Source organism: Phocoena sinus, chromosome 15 (assembly GCF_008692025.1).
Source record: "Phocoena sinus isolate mPhoSin1 chromosome 15, mPhoSin1.pri, whole genome shotgun sequence".
In the NCBI taxonomy this organism is placed as follows: Eukaryota; Metazoa; Chordata; class Mammalia; order Artiodactyla; family Phocoenidae; genus Phocoena; species Phocoena sinus.
Genome location: NC_045777.1, coordinates 50474507 through 50499319, shown reverse-complemented (window position 1 = coordinate 50499319; position 24813 = coordinate 50474507). Strand labels below are relative to the sequence as shown.

At 58.6% G+C, this 24813-nt stretch overlaps 1 protein-coding gene across 1 annotated transcript; it reads right to left on the bottom strand.

Annotated features, from left to right (window-relative positions):
• Positions 1-431: 431 nt before the first annotated feature.
• LOC116740450 (basic proline-rich protein-like) lies at positions 432-24394 on the bottom strand. Its single transcript, XM_032606097.1, has 6 exons — positions 24382-24394; positions 23589-23720; positions 22992-23082; positions 4337-4484; positions 739-1508; positions 432-453 (listed from the first exon to the last, which is right to left on the bottom strand). The coding sequence occupies exons 1-6, from the start codon at positions 24392-24394 to the stop codon at positions 432-434; spliced, it is 1176 nt and encodes a 391-aa protein (XP_032461988.1).
• Positions 24395-24813: the final 419 nt, after the last annotated feature.

Here is a 24813-nt window from a genome sequence, read left to right as displayed (position 1 = left end):
CGCCCCTGCCCTGCGTCCCCAACGCACCCAGCCCGCGCTGAGGCCAAAGAGCCCGAGCGTGGGAGGCACACGCGGAGGAGGTCCCGCGCCCCGGACCCCCATGCCCCGGATCCCCGCACCCCCGACGGCCCGGGAAGGATATGGGTTACAGACCAGCCGGAGACACCAGCTGCGCGGCCGCGTGGTCTGCCCGAGGCAGAAAAAGACGGTGGCTGCCAGTGCCGGGTACGGGACGGGCTGCTCCTCGTCGGCGCCCAGCTCCGCGCCGCGCTTGGCCGCCGGGCTCTGGGGGGGCGACGCACCGGGCCTCGACCCCCGCTCCGCCTCTGGCCCCGGGGCCCCAGAGCTCGCCGGGGACGCCCCCGCCGCAGGGCCCGGGGCTGGCGCGCCCAGGGGCACTCGGACCTCGTCGGCCGCCTGCACGCTCTCTGTCATGGTAGCGACGGGTAGCACCTGCGGGGGACAGCCGGTAACCGGGTCCCGAGAACAACACCCTCGCCCGCCTCGGGTGGAGCGGGTCCGAGGAAACAGCCACGGCCGCCGGGATGTCTTTGTCTTTTCTCATTAGAGACAAATGCGCCCCCCGCCCTCGCCCGCCCCCTCCCTCCGGCGAGGGCTGGGCGGCCCCTCCCCCACCGCCGGGGCGGGGGCAGGCGCCCCAGGGGCTCCCTCGCCGGCTGCCTCAAGTTGAAGAGGGTCCCGGCGCGCAGTGGGGCGCGCGTCCTCGCCGCGTCTCACCTCGCTCCGGCGGCCGGCGGCGTCCCCGCGGGCATCGCCCGAGCGGCGCGGTCACCGCGGACCGGCACGGCACTCGGCCCCGGCTGGAGTGCCGCAGCCCCCGGCCCGCGCCCCCGGCCCGCGCCCCCGGCCCGCCGGATCCCGCTCCTGCTCCCGCTCCGGCTGACCCGGCAGCGACGGCGGAGGCGACCCGGCGCAGAGGGGTCCGCGGGGCGGACGGGCGCGGGACGCGGGGGGCGCGAACCGGGCGGCGGGGCGGTGAACGAGCCCGGAACCTGTCCGCACTCGGCGCAGGAAACTTCAGAGTGAGCTGGGGGCTGGGCGGGGGCGGGGCGTGGCCGGGCCGGCGCGGGGGGCGGGGCCGGGCGGGGGGCTCGGGGAGGGGCCGCTCCGCCCAGAGACGCGCGCGCGAGCCGCCCCTCCCCCGTCGCGGAGAGCGCCCCGCCCCCCACCCGGGAGGGCGGAGCTGGGCCCGCCCGAGCCCCCCACCGCGCCCCCACCCTCCCACTCCTAGCCAACGGGGCGCCAGGGGGCGCTGGCGGAGAAGCTTGGCGGGGGCGGGGGAGTGGCGCCGGCGTCTTCCCCGCCCCCAACTGCGGGGGCGGCCGGAGCCGCAGAGGCCGGCCCTCCCCCTCCCCGCAGCAGGGCTCACCCCTCTGCCCCTCCGCGCCGCGGGCGGGGGTCGGCGAGGGGGCGAGGCTGGCGGGCTTGGGCGGCGCGCTGAGGCCTTGACCGCGGGCGGCGTGCCCCTCCCCCTCCGCATGGGTGTCCTGGGTGTGACCGCGCGTGTGATGTGCTGCTGTATCCGTGGGTGGGATTCTGGGTTCTCGTGCATCCGCATCCCCCCAACACACGCGCGCGCGCACACAAGCGCATCTACGGAAGCTTCTTTGAACTTGTCTCTCGCCTAGCCCCCTCCTGGACCGACCGAGACCTGTGGGACCCTGGGGAAGGGGCCGGACCCTCCCGTAGCCCCCCACTCTCACACTGAGACGAGGGACAGAGCACCTCCTCCTCTGCTCTGGGGTCCCTCCCGGCCCCTTGGCCCCTGAGGATCTGCAGGGCTTTCCACTTCCCCACGACCACAAGTCTGCTGGCTCCGGGTGTGACCTCACTCCTTCCAAGCCTACTCTCAGCGCTGGATAAAGAGCGGGGCGGCTGGTCCACACAGGCCGGCCCTCCTGGGGCCTCAGGCCTCACCCATTGCTCGGGTGGATGGGTGGGTGGGAGGGCCCACGTGAGGACCCCCAGACCTGGAGAGGCTCTGGCAAAGTCACTGCCAACCCGGGCTTCACCACCTGCGCAGTGGCTCTGCAAAGAGCGCATCCAGAATGGGATGGACGTGCTGTTCGGGGAGAAGGGAAGGCCCCAGGAGGCCCTGTGCCCTCCTCTAACGCTGGGCCCTGGGGTGAGGAAGACAGGAAGGCAGGACCATGGCAGCTCCCATGCAAGACCCAGGCGGTGTCCTGCGCTTGCCCATCACTGCTCAGCAGCACCTCCTCTTGTATATGTGAACTTTTCAAGAAAAGGAAAACATTTACTCTATCTTAATGCTACTACTTAGAGATGGAGGGCCATGACCAGTAATTAAGGCCCTCAAAGAGCAATTAGTGATCCAGCCACCTAAGAGAGGGACTGGGAGAGCCCTGGGCCTAGGATGGAGCCCTGCAGGGAAGCTTGCAAGGGTGGGGTAGACATGAAATCCTCAGCAGGATCCTGGGCAGGGGTCACCTGGACCTTCTGATCCTTTTCACAATGCCCATCTCATTAAACGTTGCTCAAGATTGGTTCTAGCTGGGGAACTGTTAGTGATTTGCTGGACAAAAATTAGTGGGAGGTCGACAGTATGCCAGGCCCTGCGTGGAACTGGGGAGGCAGTGGCGGTGGCCAGTACAGGCCCTATCCTTGTCCCTTGGAGCTTCATTCCAGCTGGGAGGCAGCCACAGACAAATTTGTGGCTAGAGGAAGAAAATAGTTAAAAGCTGTGTTAAGTGCCATTCAGAGCTGAGATAGGGGGCAGAGGATCTATTTGAGGACAAGAAAGCAGCTGGAAGAGAAGCAGGGGGTTCTTCCCAGCAGCAAGAGCAGACTGTGCAAAGGCCCTGTGGCAGGCAAGAGAGAGCTGAGGAGCAGGAAGAACCAGAGATAGCCTGAGGTGCCCTGCAGGGACCCCGCCATGAAGTGGGGTGGTGAGGGCAGGCAGGGCAGGGCAGGGGTTCCCACGGGGCCCCATGGTGCAGGGAATTCTAAATGTGACAGACTGTCACCCTGCTCTGCGCACTCTGTCCTTTGGACATCTGCGGAAGGGACAGGGCATGGAGTTTTAAAATAGGTGTTATTTTTTAAAGACAGCATCTCTAAGCTGACAAAGCCTGTAGCCTTCAGGTGTCCCATGGCCCATTTATAGACCGGTGAGGCTGCACAGACTCTGGAAGGGCATTATCCACCTGAAGGTCCTGGAAGGAGACCACCTCCCACCACCTCCGGCTCCAACCAGCACAACTGAGAACCTTGTTCTTGAAGGCGTTGAGTTCCCTGGACTGATACTCACTGACTCTGTGTGTGTGGCATCTGATGGCACCCAGCCCGCGTGGCAGGCTCAGCCATGAGGCTGAGGGCGATGTGTCTCAGGCCTGAGTTGTTCAGCCAGAGGGAGACTGCACCGTGCGGGGAACAGCTCACCCTGCAGACGGGAAATGAGGAACAGATCATGGATTGGTATGAGACGGGAAAATAGCATTAGAAACAATGAAGCAGTAATACATTCACATCGCTAGAAAGGAATGTTGGAGAGATGAAGCACAGGACAATTTGGAAATTGGCATTAAAAGTATTTAATTAAACTGAACAGAGCGTTCAGATTTTTTTTTTAAATCCTCCTGGCCTCTGGAAAATTTGGTTCTGCTTTTTGCTATTTCCTCTTTTTTTTTTTTTTTTAAGGGCAAAGCTTTTTCTTGACAAAGATGGGGGCGGAGGGCAAATGGCCCATTGGTTCAGTCAGCAGCAAGTAGAAAATAGACCCCTCCCCAGGAGTGGACTCGTACCCTGGGGGCACATGGCTGCAATGGGGGGGGTTCAGGCTACCTTGGGGGCCCTCCACCTTGGCAGGCTGGGCCGTGGGGCAGTGGGTAGCATGATCACCTCCATCAGGACCTGTGGGTGCCTGCCCAAGCTCACCACCCCCACCCAGCCACTCTGCTCTGTGCCCAGGCACCCCATTCCCCCTCAGGCTGGCTGAAGCCCACAAGACCCCTCACATCACATCGGTCCCTTCTCCTGCCTTTCAGGTGGCCTCCTCTTTCCCTCTCCAACCGTTCCCCTCCCCTCCACACACCCTTTTCCATCCAGAAGACCCCACTGGGTCAAGCCTCCTCAAGTTGGCATGACCCACTTCCATCCCACTTCCAGCCTGTCCTGCCCCACTGTGCCTTTGGACCACAGACCCACCAGCCAAAGTCCCCTCCAGGCCCCAGCCCTGGCCCTGCAGTGCCCACTGCTGGGACGCTCCTGCCTGGCCCATGCTTAGCCAGCGCCCTTCTGCCAGTGGTGCCTGCTCCAGGGCCTCTCAGACCCCACATACCTCCCCCACAGCACTCACCTTGTGGTGTTCAGGCCAGACTGGGGCTCCCGAGGGCGGCCACGATGTCATGTTTAATGTGCCTGCGATGCCTGGCAAGTGCCTGTCCCGGAGGTTGGGGGGTGGCCAGGAAACACTGAGCGGGTGCATGAGTGGCAGGAGCGGTGACCTGAGCGAAGGCTGACAGAGGTGAGGTGCTGGTTACCCAGCAGGTGAGCATGTCCAGAGGAGTGGAGGCTGAGCCTGGATCCCTCCCAGCCACTGCCAGGGGTTCACACCTGAAAGGCAGGGGCCTGGGGCTTCTGTAGGTGGCCGATCCATCTGTCACTCCCCCACCCCAGCCTTTCTGAGCCCACCTTACACCTCTTGGACCTGCCACCGTCACCAAGGAGCAGGGCCCAGCTCGCCGCTGCCTGGAAACCAGGCCCAGAGGTGCTTCCCTCGGCGTGTGTGGGGCTAGAGGCCAGGCTCTGCAGGGAGTGGCCTTCAGGACAGGTGGCAGGGCCAGCACAAGCCTGGACCCCTGCCCAGCTGAGACGCCTCCAGTGACAAGCGCCTTACTCCAGATCCATGCTTGCCTGGGCCCGAGCATCCTCGGCTGTCACCCTAGCTCAAGGGGTGACATGCTGGACACGGTACCCCTGCCCCCAGGACGAAGCAGGCACTAAAGGTGAGGCTTTTCTAAATTCTTACTTGAAACTCACAGCACCGATTGACACAGGTGTCCAGATGATGCCACTTGTTGTAATGCACAGTGGTTTCCTTTGCACTTTAGTGTCCTGTCCATTTTTCAAGCTGTTCCTGCAGAATCAGCCCATTCTGCCCCTGCCAGTCTCCCAGACAAGCCACTCCACTGCCCCCACCCTCCCTCCCCATGGCCCTGGCTCCTCTGCCTCCTGGGTCCCCACAGGGCAGTACTGGACCAGGGACAAGAAGGAGAAGGTGTCCCAGCCCTCAGGCCTCCCTCTGGTCTCTGGCCGCAGAATGGGCACAGTCCACGCTACTCACAGACATCTCCGATTTAGCAGATAAAAATACAGTTTGCCCAGTTAACTTTGAATTTCAGACAAACATGAATAACGTTTAGTATAGGTATATCCCATGCAATAGTTGGGATATATTTATACTTAAAACATTTGTTTATGTCTGAAATTCAAATTTAACTGGGTGCTTTATATCTTATCTAGTGCACCTACTTGGGATGGCACGACAGGTCTATGAAGGGCTAGGAGGGAGGGAGGGAGGGAGGGGGCTGTGTCCTACCTGAGCCAGGTGCCTGCTGCAGGGCTCTGGGGTGAAATAGCAGGTGCCCGGGGAGGGATTGTTAAACTGGGGTGGGGGGCACCCCGAGTGTGTATGCCTGCGTGGCCAGCACCCTGCAGGCTGGCCCTCGCTCGCCTGCCTCTGCCCATAGAGGCTCAGAGGGCTTGGTCCCCACCCCCGGCCAGCCAGCTCAGGTTCCCTAGCGTCAGTGTGGGAGGGAAGGGGGACTGTGGGGTGTGGCCTTTGAGCTCCCAGACTTCAAAAGCAGGAGAAAGCGTGGTAGGTCACCCTGGAGCATGGAAGCTTCTAAACCTTCATTCTCCAGCTGCATGACTCCATGGGGCTTTGGACACAAGACCCTCGAGGGTGGGAGCAGTGAGTCTCCTTTGCTCAGTGCCTGACATACAGTAGGTGCTAAATGAATGTGTGCTGGCTGGACAGCGACAGGGGCTTGTGCTTGCCTTGAACTACAGCCCCCCCACCCAAGTTGTGCTGGGCGGGGTGATCCCCCCCCATGGTGGGCAGGGGCCTGGAGACTGCCAGGCGGTAGGCACCCAGCCCCCAGCTCACAAAGGGGGCTGCCCTTTTCCCAAGGACCTCAGATATTGCCTGAAATCTTAACTCAGCAACAATTTTTTTTTAAAACAACTTTTTAAAATATTTATTTATTTATGGCTGCGTTGTGTCTTCGTTGCTGTGCACGGGCTTTCTCTGGTTGTGGCGAGTGGGGGCTACTCTTCGTTTTGGCGCGCAGGCTTCAGTAGTTGAGGCACGTGGGCTCAGTAGTTGTGGCTCGTGGGCTCTAGAGCGCAGGCTCAGTGGCTATGGCGCACGGGCTTTGTTGCTCTGCAGCACGTGGGATCTTCCTGGACCAGGGATTGAACCCGTGTCCCCTGCATTGGCAGGCGGATTCTTAACCACTGTGCCACCAGGGAAGTCCCACAGCAACAATTTTTGAAAGTTTCAATATGAAATGCCTAAGCCTTAACAGTACTGAGTGCAGAATCCTACCGCCTAATTACAGCAAGGCTCAGGGCCTTTCTCAGGCTCTGTAACCACAGGACCTGGGTTCGAATCCCAGCTCTGCCACCAACTGGCTGTGTGGCCTTGGGCAAATGTCTTGACTTCTCTGAGTCTTAAGTTGCCTCCTCTGGGAAAAAAGACCTGCATCAGGTGAAAAGTGTTATTGAACTGGTAGTTCCTGTCAACGGTTAAACACAGAGTTACCAAGCCACCAGCAATTCCACTCCCAGGTATGTGACCAAGAGAAGTGAAGAACTACATCCGGACACTTCATATGAGAGTTCACAGCAGCAGGATTCACTGCAGCCAAAAGGTGAAGCTACCCAATGTTGACAGACCCTCGGATGAACTGCACGTGGTCGGTGCATGTAGTGGAGTCCAACTCAGCGACGAAGAGGAGTGAAGCACAGACACAGACGAGTCTTGAAACCATGATACCGAGTGCCAGCAGCCAGACACGAGGTCACGCGGTGGGGGATTCCACAGACGTGGAATGTCCAGACCTGGGAAATCCATAGATTGCCATGGGGTGGAGGGAGGGGAATGTAGTGGAGTGTCCTTTTGGGGTGATGAAAATGTTCCCAAAGTTGACTGAGGTGGTGGCCGCCCCACTTGGAATATCCTGAGAACCCCACCCAATCTGGTAACTGTGTGGCGTGGGGACAACATCCCAACGAGCTGGGAGTGGGACAGGGAAGGTACAGCACTGGATGAACACCTGTGACTGTGGCCATGGCCGTTTTAATTGACCCTGAGACGGGGGTAGGGGGGGAGATGGGCAGTCCTCGCGGGGCTGCCCCAGGATGGAGATGGGCCCGAGGGGACCAGAGCTGGCACCCTTTGGGGTGCCCGCCTGTTCCTCAGGGTCCTCAGGCATTGAGGACTCTGGAGGGCCACCTTGCAACATCATGGGGCCAGGGCCGAGGCCTCACAGCTGGCCAGGGAGGGGGTGCACACATGGGAATTCAGCCTCCGCCCCAGTAAGTCAGGGCAGCCTCCAGGAACTCCTCCTAGGGGGGTGTCTCAGCCTTGAATCTGGGGGTGCAGCCCCCTCAGGGTGTGGTGGAGTGGGTACAGCCCCTCCAGCCTGAGCTGCTGAGTGCCCCCCGACAAGACCGCTCCTGAGGGGGGAGGGACGAGGGCTGACCTGGGGGGAAGAAATGGGGGGCGTTGAGCCAGCCTGGGTGCTTCCAAAGGACCTTGAAGGGGCCATGGGAAAGCAGGAGGCTGGATGCAGATGTCAGCCCATCTTCTCCCCGCCAAACCCTGTTTTCTCCACAGCCCCCCCCCAGCTCCACTTGCCCACTGCCTGCAGGCAGATTCACTCACGGGGTCCCTTCTGAGGTTTGGGACTTTAGCAGAGGACCAGCGGCAACTCCTGGCTAATTCCCAGCTAGGAGGGAGGTCCTCTGATTCCTGCCCCCTCTTCACACTGGGTACCGGTACATTGTTGATCTTTTTGGCTAAATGGGTTAAGTTGTCAACTGCCCGTATTCAAGCAGCCCCTCCCAAGGGACGCCCCTCCAGGTGTGAGGACGGTGGGGCAGCCTCCCCAGCTGCAGCGTCAGGGAACTGCGGTAGCAGATGTGGCGCCTGCACCCGGGCCACCACCAGGGCCTGGCAGAGGCGGAGGCTCCAACAGCATTAACATAATTTATTGTAAATCGTTCCTGCTTTGTTTAATGTTCCCTTGATTCCACTTAATACTACCTTCTCCAGTGCCTGCTGCTGGACATTGCAGGAAATTCACGTTTTCTGAGCAGGGGAGACACTCCCAACGCAAGACGCTGCCGTGACAACGGGCTGCCAGCCCACCAGAAGCCATGGCCATCTTTGCCTCGACCACCCAGCACGCCCGGCGTCCCTCCCTGGACGGGGAACCCCTGCCTCCCCCGGAAGGAGTTTCAGATTGTCTGGTGGTGGAGCGCTAACTCCTGACAAGCCTCAGTCTGGCTGCACACGTTGGGACCCCAGGGCTTTGAGGAGATGGCCTGGGATATATGGAGGCACACAGCATGGCCAGCCCCTCAGACGGGCAGTCAGGGCTCATGGAGCTGAGAAAACATGAGCAGAAGGTGTGAAAAAGGCCCGTTGGGTCCATTCCAGCCCAGAAGTGGAGGCAGGAGGCACCACCGGCCAGGCCACCACCTCCCAGGAACGGCCTGACCCACCAGGGCCGGGAACTGTCTCCGTGGGCCCCAGGGGCACCTTGAATTCCCCACCATCTCGTTCTGAAAATCTGAGTCCTTGAAGCAAAAGTGGGTGGGCTGGCACCCAGAAGGATTCAACCCTAAGTGGAAACTTTGGAACCTTCTGGCTTCCAGACTGTGGGCCATAGGCCTGGCCAGACCAGCGCCAACTCCCGGCTAATTCCCGGTCATGTCTACAGCCCTCCCCACTTTGCCGCTGATCTGGGGACCCTGCCGTCATGGGCCTAGCCGTGGGGCCTTAGAGACTGTGGGTGGAGATGGAGGCCCAGCCAGGCAAGGTCTCTTGGCCACATCCTGGAGGCTGGGGGAGGACACCTGGAGGCAGGGTGGCCACAGACCTCAGGGCGAGAGGACAGAGAAGGTCCAGAGTGGCCCTCTGGGCCCAGCGGGCAGCATCCTCCTCTCTGTGTCCCCATCTGTCCATGATAGCGTTGGCCCCTCTCCCCTCCCCAGCTCAACAGGAAGGGGGAATGTCCAACACTGGATGAACACCTGTGACCATGGAGGGGGAGGAGATGCCCAACTCCAGAGCCTGTGCTTGGGGTGGCGGGTCCCCAGAATTCCTGGGGGGGGCTCCTGAGCAGATGCAATCTGATGGCCATCCAGCTCGCCTGGGTCCCTGGAGGTGGCCTGCAACCCCCAAATTAGTCTTGTTGTACCCCAAAGAAATGGGGCCACTCAGACCGCGCGGGGTTAGAGTCTGTCTGCCCGGAAGTGCATTTGTGCAGGTGGGTGGGCCAGGCGGGAACAGCGGGGGAGGCTGCAGGGCCGCAGGTGAAGGGCAGGCAGTGCTGGGAGGCAGAGGGAAGACACGACCTGCATGGGGGCAGGGCCTGGGGTGGCCTTCCGAGGGGCTTGGTGCAGCCCCAGGATATACCAGGACCCTGACGGGGACAGGGTTCCTCCTGAAGGACCCAGGAAGGTACCCAGCCCGTAGAGACCCAGCCTGGGGAATTTGGGGTCTCCCTCACAAGCAGCAGCAGGGCCAGGCCTGACTGAGCCTCTGGGCCCCAGGACTGACCCCCTGCAACATGGAGTCCTGGCTGGTGAGTTTGGGGGCTGCCCACCGCAGCACTGATCCTTCTTCCCTGCCTCCAGTTCCCTATTGCACGGTGTTGAAGCATGAAGAGACACAGCCTTTCTCCTGAGTCCTTCGAGGCTCTGAGCCCCCAGGCCTCCAGCCCCTGCTGGGGTGGGTCCTGTCTCCCCATCACTGGAGGGGTGACCCTCACAGCCAGTTCTCCGAGAGGCGTTTCCCTGGCCAGGTTCCAGGCGCAGCCGGAAGCTGGGGAAGGGTGGGACCAATGGCTCAGTGTTCCTGGCTCCTGGACCAACCCTGCAGTCTCTGAGGCCACAGCCACACTAGCAGACCCATGCCAGGCCCCACTGTGGCCCCCAAAAGCCATCTTGTCACCAGCATGCTCAGGGTACAGCATGAAGGGTGAGAGGGCAGCCCCAGCTTGTCGAGGCTCAGAGAGTGCCAGGCGGTGCCAGCCTTCTTGGGGGGTGTGGCTGGGGGAGCAGCAACCCCGTGGGAGCCACTGTAGGGCTGGGACACAGGATGGCCGGGAGATAAGGTCCCTCAGAGTTACCAGCCTCCAGCAGCCTTGAAGGCACCTGCCTCCCAACCAGTCAGAGAGATTGGCACCCAGAGAGGAGGGGCCTGTCCACGAAGGGTGAGGGGCACTCTCACAGCACCAGCCTTTGGGCTTGCCTCCTTCACCCGCTCCAGATATGAGCTGCCCCTCACCACCTGCCAATAGCTGTGCCAGCCTCGAGGGTAACCAGGAAAGACCCCCACCCAGAACCTGTTCCCAGCCTGCCCAGTCATTCTGAGTGTCTCACCTACCAGGGTCTGTTGCCAGCTGCAATGTCATATTCCCAGTGGAAATGGGCACTCCAAGGAGCTGTCCTCACCGCCCCCCCCAGTGAAGCTAGCATTGATGGTCAGTCATCGACACTTTAGTATGAATTAGTGTGTCAGGCCGTGAAGTGGTGGCTCAGAGGCTAGGGATGAGGAAGAGGTGCTGGAGAAGCTGGCCTGGTTGAGGGTACAGGGTGAGGGGGAGGCTGTCAAGGTGTGAGGTCAGCCCAAGACTGAGGTCCAAGCAAGCATGTGTTCCTTCTCCATGTACCCAGGACCTTTGGTGAAGGACTGTGCAGGGGGTGGGGTGAGGACGGCTCCAGGTCTCTGGCTGGGGTGGGCAGCACTGGAGCAGAAGGGCCGTGCTGAGTGGATGAGGCAGCCTCGGAGTTTAAAGGGCCTGAGAATAAATCATATAAAATGACAGGTTCTGCCTGAGAGATGGGTTTTCTCCTGGGCAGCTGGACTTTCCATGGGCATCCGGGCCTCAGTCCTGCTGGGCCCCCATGGATCGGGTAGATCGAACCCCAGAGTCATCCCCTGAGGGGCGAGAGAGGGCGGTGTTTGTCCACCTGCTCCTGTCACCACCGTTGGGTGCCTGGGTCTTCTGGCCCCTCCCTGAATTGCTGGGTGTCGCCCTTGCTCAGCCAAGCCTTCCCGGGTTCTTTTGCCTGCCTGTTTCTTGAGCACCTACTGTGCTCCAGGTGTGACTGCCCCAGCACTGGGTGCCTCTGAGTGCAGACCTCAACGCTGTTAGACCCTACACTGTGCCCCCTCCACGCCCGGGCTTTCGGGAGGTGGGTGTCAGAGCCCTGCCCTCCTCCCCAGCACACAGTAGTAGGTGCTCAGCTAGCAGCTCCATGAGCCCAGGGGAGGGGGAGGGATGGAAAGGCTGCTGCGGGCGTCAGGGGCTCCCTCCTGTGGGCCCTGATGCAGGTCTGAGCGATGACTCCAGCTGGCCTTTCAATCACCATCAGGCTTCAGACAGCAAGGAGAGAACCGAGGCTTTTTTCCTTCCTGTGTTTATTAGTAAATCATCTTCTAACTGTTGTCAGAGCAGGTGAAGGTAAAAGAAAACAGCATCATTTGCCGTTGTAACAAGTGTTACAGCGGCTGTGATAAGGCGGACGTCACTGAGCTGGCATGGGCCCTCCTTGGCTGGCCGCCATGGCCTGGGGTACACATGTGCCTCGTTGATCTCGTCCACACCTCTGCCGGCCACCAGCATGCCCTGCTAAGTTAATCCAACCCAACCCCCACCGGCCACCAGCCTGCAGGACTCACGGATGCCTCATCCTCTCCTGGAGGGAGGGACTCACAGTGAGTGCGTGGAGCATTGGAAAGCCTTTCCCCTGAAGTTCCAGTATTGGGTTAAGCATTGCCCCACTTGGGCTCTTCTTTTCAAAAACCACATCCTTCTGGGAGGGGCTGTGTCATGCGCTGTAGCAACCACTGACATTTTAGTGTGAATTAGTCTCTCAAATCCTTTCCCCATCACACCAACAGTGATGAGACGGGTGATGAGGGTGGGGAAGGGCATGGAGGTGCTGCTGGGGTGAGAGACAGTTGGGGCCGAGCAGTCTGGGGATTGGGCAGCCCCAGTCCCCGAGGAGACCCACTTCAGTGCAGAAGTAGGGCCTGTTTCAGGGTCACAGGGTGGGTCTGCAGAGCTAGGCGGGATCAGGCCTCCCAGGGATGCTTTTAGGGGATGAGGGCTTGGGGGCAGCAGGGGTGGACTGGGACGCACAGGGGTCCAGCTGGGGACTTGAGCCAAGTGCTCCCAGGGGAGGGGGCTCCAGGGGCCTCTCCATGTGAAGTGGAAGTTCCCCTGAGAGCAGCCCACCACCTGGGCCTTGGGGAGGGACGCCCGCACACCTGGACTCATGCTGGGGTGTAGCGGGGGGTGGGGGCGAGTCTGGGACTGAGCTTTGGACCCGTGCTGGCAGCTCAGCCCCTCGGGGTCCCTCTCTGGTCCCCAAGCCTCTGTGAAAGACCTTGCCTCCACAGGCTGGGCCTTGGGACAGGGCCCTGGACACTGGAGGTCCCCAGGCTAGTCCAGGAGGGTTTGTGTGTGGGCTGGAGGCAATGACCGCACGGCCTCTCCAAGCACCCCGCCCAAGTGGCAGGAGCCTCATCCAGCTCCTGCGCGCCTGCCTGGCCAGAGAGCAGCTGCAGGAGATGGGGATTCGGTCCCGCAGATGCCGATGCTTTAATGTCCCTGGATTTATAGCGGGTTCTACGGCTTCATCACCAAGATAAGATGGAGCCCATCACTGTCAGGCTCCACTCGGGATGTGCAGCTGCCCTGCAGACCAGCACTGATGCTGTGCATCCTGCACAGGCGGCAAGCGGGCCCCTGGGCCTCAGGGCAGCGGCCAGGGCCTGTTGGTCACCTGCTAGGTATCCTCCCACTGGGGCCAGAATAGCAGACACTTCGTCCACCTGACCAAGGCATCTGTGAAAACCCCACAGTGGACCTCACAGTCGATGGTGAAAGGCTGGAAGCTTTTCCCCTCAGATCAGGGATGAGACGAGGATGCCCGCTCTGCCCACTGCTCTTCAACACGGTGCTGGAGGCCTAGCCTGATTTTTTGTGGTTTTGTTTCTTTGGCTGTGCTGCGTGGCATGTAGGATCTTAGTTCCCCTACCAGGGATTGAACTCATATTCCCTGCCGTGGAAGCACAGAGTCTTAACCACTGGTCCGCCAGGGAAGCCCCCCTAGGCCGTTTAATTAGACAAGAACAAGAAATAGAAGGCTGAAAGTTTGGGAAGGAAAGAGTAAAACCGTTTACACAGACATCAGGACTGTCTGGAAATCTTGCAGAATCTGCCCCAAATCAGCCAGAACCAATATGGAGCTTAGCAAGAGCACAGAACCACATACAAGAGTGTGGATCGGCACCAAACAGCAAAGTAACATTAGAAGCACTTCCATTTAAAATATCACAAAACAGGGACTTCCTCAGTAGTCCAGTGGTTAAGACTCCGTGCTTCCACTGCAGGGGGCATGGGTTCGATCCCTGGTCAGGGAACTAAGATCCCACGTGCCACACAGCACAGCCACAAAAATAAATAATCAAATAAATAAATTAATAAATAAATAAAATATCACAAAACATAAAACATGTAAAAATCAATTTAACAAAAGATGTGCAGACCTCTGGAGTGAACTGAGTAGCAGAAACTTGCTGCGAGAGGATCCAGATCTCAACAGGAAGAGGCGCAGATTTCTGTCCACAATCAGGGGCCAGGAGCCTTGGTGTCACCAAGCTGTCACCCCTCCCACGTTGCCCTGTGAGATTTGGGACAACCCCAAACAAAACCCCAAGGCTTTTTTGTAACAATTAACCACCTGAATCCAAGATACACATGGAAATGCAGAGAGCATAGAAGAGCTAAAATAACCTTGAGAAAGACGAGCAGAGTTGGAGGACTCACACTCAACTAACCGTGATCTGCGGGGAAGCTTTGGTGATCAATGTCACATGGACGCCACGACAATGTCACATGGATGCCAGGGGATGTGCAGAGCTGAGGGCAGACGTGGCCTTGATGGAGCCAGGGGGTGGGGGTGGGGGGTTCAGTGGGAGAAAGGAAGTTTCTCCAAAACTTGTGCCAGAAAAACTGGCAAACTCAGCAGGAAAATGACCCGGGGACACACGAGACAATTTGAAACAAAGCATAGACCCCACATAAAACCTAAAACTATGACTGTCCGTAGAAGTTCTGGGTGAATATCTCTGCAACTTTGATGTGGACAAATATTTCTCAAAGAAAACACAAAAACATAGCCATAGGGCTTCCCTGGTGGCACAGTGGTTGAGAGTCCGCCTGCCGATGCAGGGGACACGGGTTCGTGCCCCGGTCCGGGAAGATCCCACATGCCGTGGAGTGGCTGGGCCCGTGAGCCATGGCCGCTGAGCCTGCGCGTCCGGAGCCTGTGCTCCACAACGGGAGAGGCCACAGCAGTGAGAGGCCAGCGTACCGCAAAAAAAAAACCACAAAAAAACATAGCCATAGAAGAAAAAATTGATACATCGAGCTTCATCAACTAAAACCAGCCCATTAGGGACTTCCCTGGCGGTCCAGTGGTTAAGACTCTGTGCTTCCAATGCAGAGGGAGGGGGTTCGATCCCTGGTGGGGGAACTAAGTAAGATCCCGTATGCCATGCGACCATAAATAAATAAATAAACCGTCCATCAAAAGAAACTCAAAGGAAGATACAGACTGGGAGTGGGCATTCACAGTGCAGGTCCACAGGAAAGGCTCACATCCAGGATGGATAAAGAAACACCAACATTCACATTAAAATGATAACCCAATTTGGAAATGGTCAAAAGGCTGCAATAGACACTTCACCAAGGAAGACATGCAGATGGCAGAGAAGCGCACGGAGAAAAGCCCAGCATCACTAGTCACTGCGTAGATGCAGACCCAACCCGCAAACCACAGGAGAGACCCTCTTCTGTCAGGTGGACTGCAGTGGGGGCCCATCGTACCAAGTGTCAGCCGGAGCTCTCACACTGCTGGCAGGATTCAAAAGTGGTGTGACCACTTTGGGGAAGAATTTGGCCATTTCTTAAAAAGTTAAATGGACTCACACATGCAGTCTGGTCTTTCTGCAGCTGGGTATTTACCCAGGAGAGATGAAAGCGTTAAATCTTACAAAGACTTGTCTGAAGGTTCACGGCAGCTTCCTTGTAATCCCCCGTCCCAGTCGGCTCAGGCTGCCAGAACAAAATACCACGAACTGGGTGGTTTACAAACAGCAGACATTTATCTCCCACTGTCTGGAGGCTGGGAGTCCAGGATCACAGCGCCTGCAGGTTCTGTTGTGTCCATCTTCCTGCTGTGTCCTCACAGGGTGGAGGAGGCAAGGGAGCTCTCCAAGGTCTCGTCTATGAGGACACTAACCCACCCTCCTGACCTGATCACCTCCTAAACACCCCACCTCATAACACCATCACCTGGGGGTCAGGTGTAAACGCGTGAATTTTGGAGGGACACGAATATTCAGACCCCAAATTCAAGTCCCACACTGGAAACTACCCAAATGCCCTCACCAGGGGAACCCCGGAGCACGAGGATGCAGCAGGGAGGGGTGAGTAAATGCAGATGGAGCCCAGAGCAGAGATGCTGAGGGAAAGAAGACAGACAGAAAGGGGACACACTCTACACACCATCCTGTTCACGCAGGTCCAACTGCAGTGACAGAGCCAGGTCGTGGGAGGGGGAGGGGGAGGGCTTGCGACTTCTGGGGAGATTGGCATTTCTGCTGTCTTGATTGTGGTGATGGTTTCACAGGCTTCCGCGTGTGTCAAACTTCAAACATGCGCAGCTCATTGCACGTGAATCACACTTCACAAGAGCGCTTGAAAATATCTGTGCTCAGTGGTTGAGAGTCCGCCTGCCAATGCAGGGGACACGGGTTCGTGCCCCAGTCCAGGAAGATCCCACATGCCGCGGAGCGGCTGGGCCCGTGAGCCATGGCTGCTGAGCCTGCGCGTCCAGAGCCTGTGCTCCGCAACCGGAGAGGCCACAGCAGTGAGAGGCCCGTGTACCGCAAAAAAATACACAAACAAACAAACAAACAAAAAAACCCATCTGTGCTCAGAGATAATGGCCCCCCACCTTCAGTGAATTGAACACTTTGTATCAGTGCATTTCCTCTAGGTCTCATTGTTCTCATTCATGAAGAGGCTCCCAGAGAGAGAATCACACATGCTGGAGGACAGAGGGGGAAGGCAGCTCCATTACGGGCCTGAGCACCAGGCCGCATATCCTGATGGGGCGGAGGTTCCCACCGAACAGGGTTCCCGGAGAGATTTTGATTTCAGGCCACACACATCCTCTCTCACTCATGCTCTTATCTTTTCCTTCCCCTCTGATCCTGCACCTGAGGCAGAGGAAGCAACATCTCAGCCCTGAGGAAGGCAGCAAAGGGCTCAGGGACTTGGGCTCCTCTGCCCTGGGGCCCTGTAGCCTCTAGCATGTGCTTCCTTCCATGGCCAGGGGAGGGTTGGGTGCGGCCCTCCTGGAGGACGGGGGTGGTGGGCGAAGGTGCCCAGGGACCTTGGGCAGTGGGTTTCCTCCTCCAACGGCAGCTGGGGAAGGTCTGAGGGAAGGGCTGTCGTGAGGGGCAGGCGGGAGACCCCTTCTCAGCCCCCACCTCTTGAAGGTCCCCTCTAGCAGAGTCCCGTGTATCCATCTCAGCAGGCTGACCTTGCCTTCAGGGGCAGACACCCCTCCAACCTGAGGTCAGATGAACCTGACGCCCCACTCCGTGCAGGGCTGAGTTCAAGACCCGACTCTGTCCCTGGGGCCCACATCACCAGGGCTGAGGGGCTGACCTCTGGGAGCCTCGGTTTTCCCTCTGAAAGTGGTCACTCCCCCACAGGGCCCTGTGACCGTGCACGGTCTCTACACAGGAATGCTGGGTGAGTGCCCAAAACAGCGGTGTTCGTGCTCACCAAGGGGTCTCTGTTCTAGAAGAGCCCAGTGTGAGTGTCTGGGGGCCATGGTAACAAACCATCACAAACCAGGGGGCTTAAAACAACGGGCATCTATTCTCACGGTCTGGGCCGGAGATCCAACATCGAGGTGTTGCAGGGCCATGCTCCCTCGAAGATGTGGGGGGAGGCCCTGTCCTGCTGCCTGCAGCTCCTGGAGGTGCCAGCATCCTTGGTGTCCCTTGGCTTGTGGCTTCATCACCCCCATCTCTGGCTCTTTGTCACCCAGCCGACTCCCCACGTGTGTCTGTCTTATCTCTCCCTCTCTTACCGTATAAAGAACTGGATTTAGGGCTTACCTGGATAATCCAGGATCATCTCATTTCAAGATCCTTAATTACATCTGCAAAGACTCTTCTTCCAAATGAGGTCCCGCTCACAGGTTAAGGGATTAGGATGGGGCCGTGTCTTTGGGGGGCAGCATTTGTCCCACGACACAGCCAGGTGGGGAGCAGGTCATGGGGCTCTCTCCGAGGTCCCTACCCACATGACAGCCCATCGCCTGACCACTGAAAGAACCCCCAGCATCCACCACCGACTCCCCTCCGTGTTCAGCCCTCCTTTGCCCGGTCACCCTTGGAGATCTGGCCGCATTCTGACTCATGCACAAGCCTCGTTGTGGCCTTGGGGGAGACCTGGGCTGTCCCAGGCATCCCCGGGAAATGCCCTCCACTGTCACATGGGTCTCCTTTGTTGCAGCTTTTTGGCAGCTTTATCAAGCAGCCGCTGCAGCCGCCTAGCCAGTCCCCTCCCGGTGGTGCCAGACCTGGCCTCCTTGCTCTCTTTTCTTTCCCTCATCTGGAACGTGGACAGTCTGTGTCTAAGAGCCCCGCTGGGAGGAGGACAAAGCCTGCTCTGTGTCCCCAGAGCCCACACTGGCCACTGGGTACCTGTCTGAAGCTGTGGACTCTGCCTCCCTGTCTTCAGGGGAGCTGGGGTCTGGCCTAGGGGCTCCAGGCTCTGCAGGCATATACAGGACGGACCCGGGGTGTCCCGGGCAGCAGCAGTGACGAGAAAAGTGTAACCTGAAAATCCCAACCAATGACACCGAGAAATGCTGCAGAAACTACAACAGACTTTAAGGGCTACTTTAAGGGCTTAGCTGGGCTCACCAGGAAAGAAAGGGGATAATAAATGAAGGGGGTGTCATGGTCGCTTGGGCAGCTGTAACAGAATGCCATACTGGGAGGCTTATAAACAGGAGAAATTTATGTCTCATAGTTCTGGAGCCTGAATGTCCAGGACCATGTGCCAACGTGGTCGGATTGCTGACAGCCAACCTCCCTCTGTGTCCTTATGGGGAGGAGGGGCTCTGTGGGGTCTTGTTTGTAAGGACACTAATCCCACCGTGAGGCTCCACCCTCACAACCTGGTCACCTCCCGAAGGCCCCATCTCCTGACACCATCACCTGGGGGTCAGGTTACCACACATGGATCTAGGGGGACACAGACACTCAGACCACAGCTGAGGGTGCGAAGAACCAGGTGATGAGCCTGGAATCTGCATCCACAGTCTGGATTAGGGGCTGAAGCAGCATGAGTTCCTGTCTCCTAACCAGGGGATTTGGTGCTGACTGCCATGAGGAGACAAGGCTTTGCGTCCAGGCGAGGCAGGATTGGAATTGGGGTCCCAGGAGGCTGGAAAGATCCAGGCACAGGCATTGTCTGTGTCCGCCTGGCCCCTGGGCGGGAGAGAGAGGTGTGTCCTGGAACTTGAAACCACAGGCTGGCTTGACACAGGCCCTGCTGGTCTAGAAATCCTCCAGCCAAGGCATGACATAAAAGCCGGCCAGCGACACCCCAGGCCCTTGGACCACATGCTGTCAACTCCTCTGAAGGGATAACCCTCCAACCAGGTCCTGCTGGGGCTCAGTTCACAAGGAAACCAGCACCGTGAGCTCAAAAACATGAGCTGGGGAATCCCCTGGAGGTCCAGTGGTTAGGACTCTGTGCTTCCACTGCAGGGCGCATGGGTTCAGTCCCTGGTCAGGGAACTAAGATCCCACATGCCTTGCAGTATGGCCAAAAAATAAATTAATTAATTAAAACAAAACATGAGCTTACATAATGTCAGAGACGAGCACCAGCAAGAGGGTGTCAAAGAGTGTGAAAAACACAAAAGAAGGAGCCAATACCCAAGGGAAAAATGAGACATCATGGGAAAGGGGAGTGGAACTCGGAGATGTGAAGACGACCTTTGACAGTACAAAGTGCACGGCAGGGTGGACGGCAAACTGGGCAAAGCTGCAGAGAGAATTAGTGAATTGGAAGAGAAAGGTTTGGGGACAACCCTGAGTGCCCCACAGAGGGGCCGAAAGACAGAATAAATGAAAGAGAGGCCAGGAGACCAGGGGTGGTGACCGGGGCTGCGTCTGCCTTCTCGCCCCCACTCCCCGCCGTCTTTTTACTGGAACCAACCTCACCCAGGAGTACACATGTTGTGAGTCAAATAGTTGACAAAGACACTTGGGCCCATGAAGCCTAAAATACTTCTGATCCCTGCCCTAGAAGGAGCTCCAGAGGAGACAGAAAAGAAAGGAAGGAGATGCAAGTGTTGAAAGGATACAGGTGAGACTTCTCCTAAAACTGATGAAAGCTAAGAAGCCTCGGATTCCAGAGACACAAACATGGGTAAATATGATGAATAGGAGCAAATTCCCACCGAGGCTGGGCCAGGTGGGGCTGCAGGACCCAGGTGAAGACAGGGTCCTGGTGAAAGTTGAGAGGGGGGGTTTGGTGATTCATGGAACGGCCAGAAGACGGACAGCAGACCCTGGAGACGATGGAACAGCATCCCCAAGGTTTGGAGGGAGGAGGGGCTGGCGAGACTCTGCGTGTGGCCACCAGTCAGTGAAGACGTGAAGACACTTCAGACAAACCTGGACCGAAAGGGTTTCTACTCCCTGACTCCTGCTGGAGGGACTGCTGAGGGAGAGGGAAGATGCTCATGACAATTACGAAGAAAACAATAAGAAATGTTATTCAAAGATATAAAAGAAGATCTAAAAAACTGGAGAACTATGATGTCCATGGGTGGGAATACTCAATATGGCAGAGATGGTAATTCTCCCAAAATTAACCTATAAACTCAAGGTAACTTCCATCAACAACCCAACACCTGAAGCCACGTGATGCATGTGTGTGTTTAATCTCCAAGGAGTGTCCAGGGTTAGCACTGTTATTTTCTGAACTTTCTAGCAGTTTGGAAATATCTCACAATTTGTTTTTGTTTTGTTTTTTTGGCCACTCCATGTGGCATGTGGGATCTTAGTTCCCTGACCAGGGATCAAACCCTTGCCCCCTGCAGTGGATGCACGGAGTCCTAACAACTGGACTGCCAGGGTGGTCTCAATATCTCACAGTTTGAAACTGGTTTTAAACAGAGGTTGGTTTTGGTTCCCAGGGTCTCCCTTCCAGATGGGATTCCCCCATGCCCCATCTCCTGGGAATGTTTCCATCCACTTCCAGCTGTGACCAGGAAAGCAACAGTGTCACACGGGTTTGATGATCCCTGCTCCTGGAGCTCAGGGCTGACGCTTGCTTCGGGCTATAGAGAAACCTTCTCTGGTGTCCCAGGCTCCTTGGGAGCTGAGGGAGCCAGGGAGGAGCACCAGCTCCTGACCCTGGTGGGTGCTGGGTGGCACTGCTGGGCCGAGACAGCACCTGTGGGGCCAAGGGCCGCCCTCGCCATGAGGCCCTCACCCCCCAACACCCCAGGCCAACCCGGGCACCAGGAGGCAGAGCGCCAGGGAGCAGCACAGCCATAGCCCCGAATCGATGTGATTATAACTGGGGCTTGGAAGAGGTTTAATATTTAACAGGATTAAATATTTAAAAAGGATGAGTTGACAGGGAGCGCTGTAGCCCCGGGAGACGGCAGGGACAGGTCCTGAAGATGGGGGCAGGCCTCAGACACCCAGGCCCGCCTTCCAGGTAAACAGCAGGAGCTCAAGAGTTTCCTTTCAGAGGGGATGATTTGGTCCCAGCTCTCAGGGCTGACCAGAGGAGGTTTGTGCTGGCCACTGGCTGGGTGAGCAGAGGACGTCTCCAGCCCCCTCTGTGGAGCCCTGTTTATTGAGTGCCAACTGTGCCAAGCAGGGCTGGGGGTTGGGACTGCCTTGCAAGCACTCCTGTGACAGTGAGGCACTGCCTCCTCCGGGAAGCCCGCCTGGACTGGGCCAATTCCCACACACTGTCACCTCCTGCACGGGCCCCTGCACCCTGCCATTTGTAAGGACCCCAGATGCTGCAGGGTCAGCGGTACCTCTAGCGCCCTGCGCGCAGTGGGTGCTCAGTTCCATCCTTGACTGAGCAGCTCCCAGCCTGCGGCACGGGGGACCTAGCCAGAGGACATGGCTGCGAGGGAGGCCCAGCCCAGCTCCCCACCGCCGCCAGCTCTCTTGGGGCAGTGCCAGTTAGGGCTTCCCGTCTGGGGTCCCAGTGACCCACCAGAGTCTGTGACATGGGGGCAGGGGGTGGAGGTGGGGGTGGGGGGGTGCAGTGGGACCAGACTTGGTTCACGTCCGGCGCTGTCCGGCTGGGGAGGCTGCCTGCGGGTGGGCGGCTGGAGGGACAGTCGCAGGGAGCAGGGTGAGGAGGACACAGGGCGTGTGACTCTCCTGGGGCTTCCAGATGGCCTGAAATAATGGAAGCTCATCCTCCCACAGTCTGGAGACCAGAATCCTAGATCAAGGAGGCCCCAGGGGCTCTTCCTGCCCCTCCCACCTTCCTTGGCTGGGAGCTGCGTCACTCCAGCCTCTGCCCCCGTCACCACATGGCCTCCCCGTGTGTCTGACTGTCTAAATCTCCTCTCTTGTAAGGACACCAGCCGTGGGACTCGGGTACCCCCAATGACCTCATCTGCAAAGACCCTATTTCCAAATAAGGTCCCATTTGCAGGTACTGGGGGTTAGGACCTGGACTTATCTTTTGGGGGACACAATTCAACCCAGTACCCATGGTCACTTGCACTGAGGTGGGGGCCCAACTGTGTGTGGCCCTAGTCCCTCGATGTGGATTGGCAAGCATGGCCAAGGACGTGGGCAGAGGTTCCTGACTCGGAGTCCACGGAGGGGGCTGAGACCAAGGAGGGTATGGGCTTGTGCTGGGGAGAGCCGGGACCTTCAGTGACCAGAGACATCGGTCTGTGCCCGCCACCCCGCCCCCAGACACTGAGAACTACCCCCTCCATTCAATCTTCCTTCTGAACTGGAAGGTTTGGTCTTTATCCCCCAAGAAAGCACTGGTGCCGCCGGAACGGTTGTTCTGGAACTTCCAGGTGGCACCGTCCTCCCCGAACCCCATCCCCTGACTCCCCCAAAAGGTGTCAGTGAGCTGAGCACTGGGATGGACTAGACAGCGGATGGCGCTTGGGCGGAGCTCCTGGGCCTTCAGTCTCCAGGCCCCAGTGTCCCCGCATGGTCGGCAGGAGGCAGCCATCCAGTTGCAGGGCCCAGGGTCCCCACAGGGCTCTCAGAGAAGCCCTCACCCCACGAGGCCTCAGCGACTCCAAGGGGTCCAGCAAGACCTCGCGGCCCTCTGCACCTGCGGGCCTGTGGGCGGCTGCAGACGTTGCGGCCGGTGTGCAGGAGGAACAAGGTTGGAGGGGTGCCAGGTGTCTGTCTCAGCCCCCGCCCCCGCCTGCTCGCTCCCGCCCTGGGGGGAAGCTTCCCACATGTAGCACCCCACGTGGCCAGCCAAGCGGAGTCTGTGGAATGTCAAGGCCGCACAGAGGAAGTGAGCAGGGCGGCCAGCCCCTCGTGATGTCTTGCAGACCCTGGGAACCGGGAGAGACAGAGCCCACACCGCAGGCCAGGATGACGGCCGTGTTCCAAGTGGACCCAGAGCTTCCTGAGGCCATGCAGGTCTGGGGCTGGACCCGAGGGCATGAACAGGGCTGAAGGAGACACAGAGCAGGGAGGGGGAGGCCCAGAAGGAGCCTGGATCCTCACAGGGGGCAGGGGGCACTCGTGAGCAGGCAGTCCCATCGCACGTCTGGTCTGGAGACACGTGCAAACCTGGCTTAACCCTCCTCTGGCCACTGGGAGGGGGTGTGGGCTCAGGCCTGAGGCCTGGCAGGGACGCTGTCTGGGCACTCTGCCTCATGGCTATGCGACTTGCCCTCTGAGCCTCCATTTCCTCATCTGTAAAATGGGTTGGAGAATCGTGCTTGCCGCAGGGTGGTCACAGGGCTGTAAAATTAACAAACAAAGCACTAAGGCTGGGCCCTGGTTACCTGTCAGAGTTTTCCGCCAGAGGGAGACAGACACACAGACAGAGGGAAGCAGGACAGAGCCCAGGAGGAGTGGAGGCCTGTTGGGAGGTGGCAGCCAGGCCAGGAGAAGACTGTGACCCAGATTCCCCCGCCCTGCTGCTCTCAGGCAGGATACTCAGTTTGCTCACCTCTCGCCCCCCTGCCACTCTGCACCCTGACTCCGTGCTTTCGACCCTCATTCTGGGCTCTGCCCTGCTCTGCGGGCTCCCCATCCGCGGTGGCAGTGGGGCCCTGGGCCCTGTGGTCCAAAGGGGGCAACACTGTTGGGGTGGCAGGCAAGTCAGGGGTCAGGGGTCAGGGTTCATTGAGAAGGACCTGGGAACGGAGCCACTCCCCTCACAGATGTCAAGTGGGGCGGGAGCACTGGGGCTGCAGGGAAGGTTGTGGAGGGGGCACGGGAAGAAGAGACGCTGCCTGCCTCACATCACCCTGGGTGAAGGGGGCCCCTCCATGCCCAGGGGCCCCAGAGCCCATGAGATGCTGTGTGGCGGGGAGCAGGCTGGAGGCGGAGACCAGGCGGTGACGCAGCTCCTGGGCCAGCTCTGTGTGAAGGCCGTGGGGACAGTGGTGGGGGTGGGGGTGGGGGAAAAGGGCCCCTTTGCTCTCCCAGGAAAGGTCTTCAAGCTTCACGCGCAAAGTTGTTTGTCTACTTGGCGGTGACTGGAGTGTAACAGATGTTGAGACCTGGAAGAGGCCAAGCAAGGGGTTTAATTAGCAGCCTTTTCTTAGTTTCAGCAAATCTCTTTTGTAGCTCTGATAAATGGGTGACCGTAGAAGCAGCATATAGCATCACTGTTCCCTCATGGTTCACATCAGCAAACTGACCTGCTGGGACTTCCCTGGTGGTCCAGTGGTTAAGACTCTGGGCTTTCGCTGCAAGGGGAGCAGGCTCAATCCTTGGTCGGGGAACTAAAATCTCACATGACCCGCACATCGAGGCTCATCCCCCGCCAAAAAAATTGAAAAAAACAAACTGACCTGCTGCTGGTCAGTCTTTCTAGCAAGAATGTCCTTCCTCGTTCTGGCCACCAGAACAAACTCCTATTCAGTCTTCAAAACCCCATGAGATCTGTACTCTTAAATTTTGAGCTTTTCACTGCATGCAGTTATTCCTCAATAGAGGTAAAGACCTCGGAAAAATTAGTGAAGTAGGAAGTGCCTTCTGTTTCCCTCTCTGGGAGTCGAGGTCGAGTGGGAAGGTGTGGACAGTGTGGGCCCCTGGAAGAAACCTGTTGGGTTGACCGTGAGCCACCACTCCTCCCTCTGAGAGAGGTGGCTGGGGGAGGCGTTATTGTCACCACAGGCGTCCCCACCAAGAGGAGCTGGAGGGGGTCCTGCTTTCCTGTTGGACTG